The sequence below is a fragment of the Capsicum annuum genome, chromosome 3 (assembly GCF_002878395.1).
Source record: "Capsicum annuum cultivar UCD-10X-F1 chromosome 3, UCD10Xv1.1, whole genome shotgun sequence".
Lineage (NCBI taxonomy): Eukaryota > Viridiplantae > Streptophyta > Magnoliopsida > Solanales > Solanaceae > Capsicum > Capsicum annuum.
In genome coordinates, this window is record NC_061113.1 from 153163930 (window position 1) to 153175933 (window position 12004).

The 12004-nt window shown below is 32.9% G+C and overlaps 1 protein-coding gene across 1 annotated transcript; it reads left to right on the top strand.

Moving 5' to 3' along the window:
• Positions 1–2990: 2990 nt before the first annotated feature.
• Positions 2991–7056, top strand: LOC107863568 (protein yippee-like). The gene is made up of 5 exons (XM_016709538.2): positions 2991–3397; positions 4202–4245; positions 6398–6506; positions 6590–6645; positions 6734–7056. The coding sequence occupies exons 1-5, from the start codon at positions 3302–3304 to the stop codon at positions 6816–6818; spliced, it is 390 nt and encodes a 129-aa protein (XP_016565024.1). The 5' UTR covers positions 2991–3301; the 3' UTR covers positions 6819–7056.
• Positions 7057–12004: the final 4948 nt, after the last annotated feature.

The following is a 12004-nucleotide window of genomic DNA, read 5'->3' on the forward strand; positions in this document are numbered from 1 at the left end:
TATGAACCCGGGAAGAATAAGCGAATAGAGGGCATACTTGGGATTATTCTTAATGCTATTCAAAATGGAATCATATTTGTTTGAAATTTCACCTTGTGCACGCTTGACTTGCTACCAGCTACTTTAGATATTTTCAGGATCAGTAATTCCCAACTATTAGAACCCATACGCCTTCCTCTGTATTGGAGCTTGTCTTTGTAGCATAGGATAGCGTTATATTTTGCCAAAAGATTGCTTTGTTACTGTGGTAGTGGTGAGAACTATTTCAGTACCATGTTTAAGTTTGCAGTCCTCTTTGGAGAAAATATAAGGCTTTAACAAGATCAAAATAGGACATTGTTGTTAAAATTTGTTCAAATGAGAATGGTGCACCAGCAACTAGCCATATAATAAACATTATTATTGAGTTTTAGGATTTGTTCGTGTAGAAAGCTAAAAGAACAGCAATTGTATTTTTCTCCTGATACCAAACTTTTGTTTTCCAATATCAAAACAATCCCTTCAAAATCAAATCAAAACGCAATTGTTCCCAAGAAAACATATTCAAACCAAATGCATCTATTTGTTCTCCCATATCAAGGAAACATGTATTAGTTTTGTTGGTGTGTGTGCATTTCTGTGTGAGTTTTCTGTTAATACTTACCACCGCACATCAAATCATGACGAATCTGTCAATACTTACCACCACACTTCAAGGTTCAATCGGTAGCTAGTTCACAAAATAGCCAAATATGTATGTGTGTGTGTGTTTGAGAGAGAGAAACTCTTGTAATCTTATTTATCAAAATTTAGTCTCGACAATGATAAAAAATACAGTGGCAATAAGCCAATAATACAACGTGTGTTTCCTTCAAAAAAACAAAAAATTGAAAAAGAAACGAAAATGAAAAATTCTTTAAATAGACTTCTATAAAAGTAGAATCTATAAAGATACATCGTTTTGCTGAAGACACATAGCAAGCACCAAAATGCAAACAATACTGGTATACCTGGACTCCTGGAGAGAAAGGAATAACAAAAGAAAAGGTTAGTTAACAGTGAGATCAATTAAGAGCAGAATAAACATATCACGCGTCAAAGCAAGCCCAAGTTTAGAATTCTCCATTACCATTACACTTAATCGAGCTTCCTCTCTACAAATGAACTCTCAGGCAGCAACCTATAACATACAAGAAAAATCTGTATAAATTTTCAAGAAAGTAGAAGTAAAGTATATGCAGAAACAAAATTTAATTATTTTGACAAACAAATAAAGATGGGGCATAATGGAAAGACATAATATATGCCCATACCAATCAACGGGGAATATATTTAGCCATGTAAATACGTTTACTTTAGGGCCTATGCTTTCTAGGAGTTTCTTAGCTCTAGTAGGAGACTTTTATGACAATACAAAGTTAGAGAGCTTCTAGAACTCTTATAGTTTTGGTTTAATATGTTGGTCTGAGATGAAATTTTAATTGGATAAATATGGTTAATGCGGATTCATATAGCCAATCCCAGCTTATTTAGGACTGAGGCCTAATTGTTGTTTATACAAATAAACTCAAGACATGCTTATTACATGAGCTAAAATCAGCAGGCAACCACAGTGAATCATCTATATACTCCGCAAAGTTAGGACCAAATCTAACCATACGAATCATGATAAATCAAATAATGCTCTATGGACTCGACATATATGCAAAAATTGTTTAAACTCTTGTAAGGCAAGAATCATAAAAAGTTGGCAGATATCCCTAGCATCACTTTAAACAAGAACACAGGATTCTCACATCTAAGTGTTAACTTACTGATCTCATAATGTAGAAAAGATCTAACTCACATAAGGCCTAACGTTTGAATCACCATTTATATGAATATCCAATTACATGAATAACTAGCTATATGAATCACCAATATGAATCATCATTTATATGAATATCCACTTACAAGAATAATTAGTTATTTGTATCAGTTATATGAATCACCAGTTATATGAATCACTTGTTATTTGCATCAACAGTTACATAAATCACCAATATGAATCACCAACTACATGCATCACTAATTACATGAATCATCAGTTACATAAATCATTAATATCAATCACCAACTATATGAATCATCAGTTACATTAACCACCAACATAAAAAACTAGTTATATGAATAACCTACTATATGAATCAACAATTAACTAATATACAAAACATTCTCTTTCAATTGTAAATAGAATATATCAAGTTATAAGCATCACCAATATGAATCACCATTTATATGAAACACCAGTTATATGCATCACCAATATGAATCACCAGTTACATAAATCACCTGTTATATCCATCACCAATATGAATCACCTGTTATATGAATCACCAGTTATACGAATCTGTTATATGAATCACCAGTTATTTGAAACATATTTATATGAATCACCAATATGAATTACCAGTTATATGAAACACCAGTTATATTATTCATAAGTTATATGAATCACTGGATATATGAATCAACAAATAATCATACTTACATAAATCCCTGAATCTTTGTGTATTGTATGCAGAACTAGATTTCAAGTGGAGGCATATTTGTGTAGATGTATCAAAGTGATACATATGAGTTACAGACGTATCACTATGATACATCTGTTATCAGATAGTTAAAAAAGTCTGTAAATCAACTTACTATCATACACATAACTTTGCCTTAAACAACGTATTTGGCATGAATTCTTTTCAGAGAAACGCCAATTTTCAATTGAATTGATATGGCGTCCATTAAATCGCGGTACGACATTTTTCATGAATTACAATACCGTCGACCCGATAGATATCGTACCTTATTTTTGAAACCCATTCCCCGAAATGACACAACAACACCGTCACGAGTTCCACTGAAGATTACCAGAAAATTTAGAAGGAAGATCGATTTTTTTCCCCAAAATTCAAAAAATTTGATCTTGTAATCTGGTATGGTTCAAAAATATTGGTTTGCTTCAACTTTGAGCTCTTGTTGAATGGAATTGCGTTTTTAACGCTTGTAACTGTTTTGCCGTGATTTGCGTTGTTGAAACCAGATAAAATTCATTACTTCCTTAAATAAAAATCTAATCTGTTTCATATGTATATATATATATATATATCAATATTTTAAAAATCTGGGATGAGATGTAATTAGTAAAATAATTGGGATTTTATATAATATTATTTAGACATTAAATATGTAAGTTACTCTTGATATATTGATCCATATCGCCTTATCTTTTTCTTCCTAGCGGTTTTTGAAGTTTATTGTGATCTGAAAAATCTTGTAGAGGTGAGAAATGGGAAGATTATTTTTGTTGACTCTTGAAGGAAGGATCTACAGCTGCAAGCACTGTGGAACTCATCTTGCCCTTTCTGAAAACATTGTTTCTAAGGTTTCATCACTCTTTATTGTAACTGGGTTTTCTTTGTTTTTGGTTATTTTGATTTATTTCATTATAAAAATTCAATCTTTGTCTTGATCGGTTAAAAAAAATTGTTAGGGATTAAAAAAATGGGTACTTTAAATCAGCTATGTGAGATTGAGCAATTTTTCCCTAAAGGAGATGCATTTTTACTATACAAGAACTGGGTTTTCTGGAGTTGCTGCTTTTGGAGTAAAAGGGGGCATTTTTGTGAATTAATTAAAAAATGACAAAGAAAATTTAGATAGTTTTGCTGATTCCTTCTGATTTATCCAGTTATGATTTAGATTTTAGAAGGTCAATTCTGCAATGTAGAGGAGTTCTTTGTTGAGTCGATAATTGGAGTATACTCGATTGACGTTTTCTATTTGTTCCTGGTCTGTGGGCTGATGACTTAAATCTTCGAACTAATATGTTATGCCCAGTCCATTGGATAGGTCTGGGGACTCATCGGTTTTCTACATTGATCAACTTGGCGCTTGTTTGGTTACTTTATTATGCTTAACTTCATTGTATGTGCATTCACGACATTCTTTGGTTATATTAGTTGACTTTCTAGATCATTGTCTTTATAGCATAAAAGTGGAGCACATTTTCAAGTGTTGGAATCTTAGAAAATTCAAATGCTTTTGAATGGAACGAAATGATGATTGCGCAACTAATTACATTTGAAGTTTATGTTACATTCTTCTTTCAGACCCCAAACAATGTATGTAGCCAATCTGAGTCGTGAAGTTATCTGACTTGATGTTTTCCCTCTGATCTTTCCTTCAGTCTTTCCATTGCCGACATGGGAAAGCTTATCTCTTCAGTAAGATGTAAGTCTCTTAGATTCTGCACATCTAATTATTAGAAACATTTGTGACATTTTCACATGTCCAATCTTTACCCCTGCAGCATGAAAATCACAAGTCCCACAAACTTGTACAAGTTCTATTGGCTTTATTCTTGTTAGAATATGGAAGCCATTACCATTTTATTTCATTTTACTGTTGTTAAGCTTTTCTTGGCATTGATGAGGCATGAATTATTTTGTGCTTTGTTTGAAGAAAATGTTATTGCTAAGGTCAAGCTTATCCATACCTCTGTTACAGAGCTAGGGTGCATTTTTTTTTTTTAAGATTCAGATATCTAAATCTAAATGCACATTTGAATGATTAAGATGTCGTCTCTAGATCTGAAAACTGAATGATTAAGACTATTTGTTTTTCAACATTTGTATGTGCAAAAAAAATTTATTTGTATATATAATAAAATAAAAAATACAATTCAAATAAAAAATTAATTATATATCAGAAAAGTGTGTAATTTAGTACAACAAAATTACTATTTGATTGAAAAAAAATATTTATGTTTCTTAGTGATAGTGGAGATGGTTTATAATGGTGGTTGCGGTGACAATGATTGATGTTAGTGATTAGTAATGTTAGTGGTGATAGTTGTGATAACTGGTATTGTAGTGACTGTTATGATGGTGGCGGTTGATAGCGGTGGTGGTGGTTGTGGTGTGACATTGCTTGATGTTAGTAGTTGGAGGTGTTGATTGTGAAGGATGAAAAATGAATGCATGATGGTTGATGATGTGTTGATACTAGTTGGAGATGTTGTTAGTTGTTAGTTGTGATGGTGGAGATGATTGTTAGTAGACTAGAGATAAATTGTAGCGATGATAGTGATTGAAGTGATGGTAGAGGTGGCATTACTAGTGACAATGGTGGTGGCCGCCGAAGAATGTGTGGAGGTTGTGATGTATTAGTGGTAGTTAGCGGTGGTGCTTGTTGTAATAGATGGGTTGGTCGATAGTAGGGATTGGCCGGTAGTGTTTGATGATGGTGGTGCTGTTGACGACGACGGTGGTGGTAAATATAATTAGAATAATAGACGTAGCAGGTGTGATAGTGGTTGACAATAGTGGTTGGTAGCGATCTTTGTTCTCGATGGTGGAGGTGGGCGGTGGTTGACAATGATGGCGGTGGCAAAGGTGGTGACTGATGATTATGAATAGAGTGACAGTGAATATTATCCATGAATATTATCCAACACCAGAATACCTCTTCAGACCTATTAAGACTTGATTCTAGATCTGAATGATTAAGACCTATTCATGACCTATTAAGAGCTAAAATCTTAATAAAAAATAAATGCACTTAATGGTCTGATTCAGACCTCCACTAAGTGCAAACAAATGAGCCCTAGGATGCAAAGAGTTAGTAAATCCTCCTTATTTGACTTTTTTCCCCTTGTTTTACCGGTGTGGAGGGTCTTGTTTAAGGAGAGAATAAAAAGATGATGTATTGAAGTATTCATGTTGTTTGTAAGTAGTTAGCCCAATATTTTCATGGATGAAATGAAAAAGAATTGCTTTTCAAAAGTTGAGTGCAACTGGCGTGTGTGCAAATTATTCGCCTTTTCCTTGGACGCCTTACTCTTTGTGGGTCACATTTTTCTCAGGATCATTGATTTTGTTATTAGCTCGAGTCATTGATCTGATCACTATGGAAGTCACAACCAGCCTAGAATATTTGAGTGCACATGAAAACTTGTGAACAAGGTAGGCGTACCTTTTAGGTTAGCTTGTTAAAGATCATGGTACTTCATGCATTCGTGTCATTGACTATAAAGTTAGCTGGTCTGTACTTTAATCCATCAGAATCACTACAGAACCTAATGGGATTATACCAGACTGTTATATCATGTATGTTTTAAGAGCATTTTGCTGGAGGACAAATATTAGCACATCAATATTTTGAAAAATTGTTTACTTGACTTGGTTATTTTCAATTTGGTAGCAACATCGCAATAGCTACATGGCTGTAATACCTATATTGTTCATGTTTATCGCTTTCCTGTTCAAGAGTTCTGCTCTCCTCAAATACCTTCATTTTGTTTTATGATTTAGCAGTAACAAACAAAAAGAGAATGCACTTTATAGTTCTGTATATTCTATACGACTTTTTTTTCCTTTGACAGAGTGAATGTCACTTCGGGTGAGGTAGAAAATAGAATGATGATGACTGGTTTGCACACTGTGGCCGACATTTTCTGCGTCTGTTGTGGGTCAATCATTGGATGGAAATATGTGAGTAGAGTGTCAAAATGGCAGATGTTGTTTAGCAGTAACTAAACAGTTTTAGTTAGTTACTTATAATAATTCCTTTGCAGGAGACTGCCCATGAGAAGAACCAAAAATACAAAGAAGGAAAATCAGTGCTTGAGCGGTCAGTTGATTATTTAAGTATTCTTTAGAATTGAATTGGGAACATATTGTAAGTCCTTTCTGAGGTACTTGCTTTTATAACTCAACAGGTTTAAGATTTCTGGCCCTGATGGAAGCCATTACTGGGCCAGTCATGAAACTCATGTTGCAGGAAGTGATGCTGATGATGTTTGATCAGCACCCAGAACAAAAATTCTATCCCCAAATGTACATTCTTCAACCCACCACCCCATTAATTCTTAATGGACAATTGAATTCTTGAATAGCTTGTGCTGCAGCATCTTCTGCCTGACCTCTATAATAAAATATGGAAAAACCATGTATTGTTGCAAACTAACATGACCCTCTGCCTGTATTGTTTGCAATGACAAAATGTTAGTACTAGCAATGACTTCCGCTTTCATTACTTCAATCATTCCATATTCCTTTCCTTTTTAATATCTATCTGTATATTTTTACACACTTGTTTTTAGGGCTCTCTGGTTTAGCAAGTAGTCTGGGCATGAATTTTACGAATAAAACTAAGACTTATTCTGTCTGCCTGTTCAGAAAATAAGAGATGCCATGAAGCCCCAATATTTCGATCAAGGCAGTTGCGAAACTATATCACGTAGTTCTGGCAACAACAAAAGCTTAAAAGACTACATCTAAAACACTACACCATGACATAACCCCCATCATAACATCAAAACTTGGATGATTTCATAGCAGTAAAACTATGTCTAGGATGGTGTGGGGGTCACCTTTTTTAACGGCTTTATACCTAATTTGACACTTACCTGTGGAGTTTTCCAATGCCAGCCTTTTACCTCCTAGAATTCTTAAAGGGATAACTAGATGGCTCACCAAATATACTCTCCTAATTATAATGTAATCTATTAATTATTTCTAATTACAATTCATATTCTCTCATTTAGTTTCTCTCTTTCTCTATTTTTTATTATTCTCCTTTTTTTTCCTTTTTAGTTTTTCTTTCTTGTTTTTTCGGCTTCTCTTTCTTTTTTCTTTTTTCATTTTTTTCTTTTCCGTTTTTTTTTTCTTTTTTTTCCTTTTCATTTTTTCTCCTTTTTTTTCTTTTTGTATTTTTTTCTCTCATTTTTTATTATTGTTGCATTTGATATATTTTTTATATTTTATATTTATTTGTATCATACTATCTATTTTAAATAAGTTTATTATTTGTAGTTGAATAGTTTAATCGTGAATATGTACAATTTATCATTTGTATACAAAAAAGTACATGGATTAAATATATAAATATGCAATGTGTCGTTAGTATTTGTATTTCAAATTTATCATTTGTATTTGTATATATAAGTATCATTTTGTATGTGTATGGTTCAAGTTGTATAAACATGTATCATTTGATGCAAATGTAATATTTGTATTTGTATAATTTATCATTTTATAAATACAAGTGTTTGTAGAAAGAAAACTAAAAATTCTTTCATAATTGTTTAAAATACAAATGATCTTGTCAACTATAAATTCAAATAAAAATAAATGAAGCAAATTAAATCACAAATAAAAATATAATATGCGGTTAACTTACAAATATAAATATAAAATAGTACTTTAAAAATATAAGTGCATCGATAAAAATATTACACAAATGCAAATAAAATGGAACCAAAAATATACATACAATGTTCAGCCAATTATAAAATACAAATACAAAATAATCTTTAAAATACAAGTGTAAATTGTATAAAATATAAATGATGGTGTGAACTAGCAAACACAAATACAAGTGCGAACTATAAAATACAAATACAAATTTGAACTATAACATATAAATACAAGTGTGAATTATAAAATACAAATACAAATGCGATTATAATATACATACAAAAACAATCGAAAACTATAAAATGCAAATACAAATATAATTGTATCAATGAATACAAAAATATAAATGATGATGTGAATACAAATACGATAAGTAATTGTGATATTTTTGTTATTATTCGTGACTTGTACTCGAGTAGCCATATTTTTTGAAAATATAAAAAATATAAAATAGAAAAAAAGGTAAAAAAGAAAAAAGAAAAAAAAGAGAAAAAGAACAAAAAAAAAAAGAAAGAGAAATAGAATATAGAGATAGAAAAAAAGAAAAAGAATGAAAAGAAAGAAACAAAAAAAGGGAAAAAAAACAAAAATATAAAAGAAAAGAAGAAAAAAAACACAAAAAATGAAAGAATCGAAAAAGAAAAGAAAACGAAAATAGGAAAAAAAATCAAAAAGTAAAAAGAATCAAAAAGAGAAGAATAAAATAAAAAAATGATGGTAAATACAATACAATATGCAGTTATCTGATGTTTCCATCATCATCCATGACTTGTATTTGATGTAGTCATATTTTTCGAAAATAAAAAAAAATATAAAATATAAAATATAAAATATAAAATGTGATTAATGTATTTATGTTTTATATGAATACAAACTACTGAGTAAAAACAAATACAGTGGATGTGAATCGAATACATGGGCTATAAATGGTAATATTGTAAAGTATGACTATGGATGGTGGGTTTTGTGCCAAACTGCTGCTATTTTTGAAACTTCCTCATTCTTAAATTGACACCTCAACTTGATAAAAAATATGTTGTGTTTGGGATTGATTGGAAACTACTTATTTGAGAAATACTTTTATAAAATAGGTTTTTAGAAAAGTATTTTTTTTAGAAAAAAGCAATTTGTGTATGGCAACGTGTTTTTGATAAGGGAAAAGGGTTAAATTTACCCCTCTATTTTGAAAAATTGACTAAATATAACATTCGTCATACTTTGGGGTTAAATGTACCATCATTATCATACTTTAGGGCCAGATTTACTCCTCTACTTTAGAAAATTAGCTAATATACCCTTTGTCTTTCAGGTTGGGGCACCTTCCTATCACATAAAATTCTCAAAACTATCCTCCATTTCATCCATCCCGCCCCAATACGGTGAGAGACATCCTTATTTATCTCTCCATTTTCCTGAATCGTAGACTCAAGATACTTAAAACTATTTCTGTTGCAAACCGCTTGAGAATTCAACTTCACTACCACCTCCTCCTCTTGCCTCGAGTCACTAAACTTGCATTTCAAGTACTCCATCTTGGTCCTACTCAACCTGAAACCTTTAGACTCCAGGGTTTGTCTCCAAACCCTATGTTGCAGTCCGGCCTGCTATGTTATATAGAGCGGAGTGTTGGCCGGTTAAGAACTCTCATATCCAAAAGTTGAAGGTGGCGGAAATAAGGATGTTGCGTTGGATATGTGGATTCACAAGAGCTGACAGGGTTAGGAATGAAATTATTCGAGAGAAGGTGGGAGTGGTGTCAGTGGAGGATAAAATGCGGAAGTGAGGTTAAGGTGGTTTGGTCATGTGATGAGGAGAGGCATGGATGTCCCAGTTCGTAGGTGTGAGAGCTTGGCCTTGGGAGGTTTCAAACGGGGTAGGAGTAGACCGAAGAAATACTGAAAAGAAGTGATTAAACGTGACATGGAGCAGTTACAGCTGCCTGAGGACATGACCCTGGATAGAAAGATATGGAGGAAAAATATTAGGATAGAGGGATACGGGTGTGGATGAGTCGTAGGCAGTATTTAGGTGGACTTTGGTGTCCTTTGTTTGGCAATGTATAAATTTTTTGTGGATGTCGTACCTATGTTATTTTATCGTGTTCTATGCTTTTGATGCTTTTGTATACTATCTTTTATCTTGAGCCGGGGTCTATTGGAAACATCCTCTCTACTTCTAGAGGTAGTAGTATGGACTACGTATACTCTACCCTCCCCAGATCCCACTATGTGGGAATATACTGGGTTTGTTGTTGTTGTTGTTATTGTTGTTGCTAATATACCCTTTGTCATACTTTCGGGTTAAATTTACCCTCGATATCATACTTTGGGGCCAATTTTATCCTCATTGTTAAGAAATTTTTCACTCGTACCCTTCCTTTAATAGAAAAGCTCAAATCAACGTTAAATGACCCATTTTTTATAAATAAAACACACCTTAGGCTAACATACCCGATCCGACCTACAAAAAATACTCTCAGAATCCAAAAACCGAGGTCATGATGACACTTATTGCGGCATGCCTTGACAAGTAAACTTATCACTCAAACTGATATAAAAAAGAAATCAATTCTAAAAAATCCAAGGCAAAGCTTGTAGAGCGAAGATGAACCACAAAAACACGATAATAGTAGAAATACAATCCAGATACCAAATCAAATCCCAAAATTTGGTATCACAGTATAAAAACTACTAAATACATTTGGAATGTCAAAAGATACAATGACAGTCCAAAAAGGATCAAAATCTGTCTCAGAATACTAAATAAGACATGAAAATAGACAAAAGGAGGAAGTAGGCCAACTCTTGAAGCATAGGACGTCCGCTACCTCGAATATACTCTAAATGTCGCCTAAATTAGCTACCCGCGTGGCATACTCGTACCTGGATCTTTACCGAAAGGGCGTAGTAAGAATGAGTACCGTCCATTTGTACTCAATATTTATCATAGGCCGACTGAGTAAAGTAGAAAATAAAGCATATAAACACAAACTATGGACATGTCACCTGTTAACAGAAAATGTCCCAAGCGGTAGCCCACACTGTCTCAATTAGCAATTCTACTATATACACATATAACAAATACTAATTCAAGAAGAAAACATAGATATACACGTATACTAGGTACAAGTAGGGAAAGGAAATACAAATAGACAAATATCACATCAAGAATATAAATATAACACAGAATAAGCACAATATATATGAAATACAATGAAGATGATGATGATGATGCACGAGGTCGTCGTACAACTTCCATAAACACCTACCGATCTGTGCACTCGAGGTAGGACCCATGGGGGTTCGTCAACCTATATACAACCAATATCCATAACTCCTTTCCAGCGCACACATCGGTAGAGGGTTGTAATGACCCTTTAGGTCATTTTCATATTTTCACTTATCTTCGTCATTAGAGCTTTCTCATAGCTGTCCCAATTTTTTGTTTTGAAGTCTTCATTGATTTCAAATGGCCATTGGATGAAAACTTTAGTGAAACAATCTTGGATATGAATTTCGACTGCCACAATAGCTTTGAAATATCGATTTTAGGCTAGGTAGATCTTTGGTTTGGGTCCTAATGCACTCGAGCTCATTTCAACCTGTCGGTCAGAAAATTGAAAAATAAAAAATTTAGGGTGTGGGACCTATATTTGGTAGAAATGATCTTGGATGGAAAATCCAACTTTACCATTGCATTCGAAACGTCAAATTTAGTGTGGGTACATAGTTCATTTGCAAAAATCAAATTCCGAACATGTCCCGAGACATTGGAAACTTGAAATTTTTTCC

Bases quoted from the DNA above. Each gene is read 5' to 3' on its own strand.
- LOC107863568 (XM_016709538.2), top strand. From the start codon at position 3,302: ATGGGAAGATTATTTTTGTTGACTCTTGAAGGAAGGATCTACAGCTGC. The intron at 6,507-6,589 runs GTGAGTAGAGTG...ATTCCTTTGCAG, and splicing joins CAATCATTGGATGGAAATAT to GAGACTGCCCATGAGAAGAA. The intron at 6,646-6,733 runs GTCAGTTGATTA...ATAACTCAACAG, and splicing joins GGAAAATCAGTGCTTGAGCG to GTTTAAGATTTCTGGCCCTG.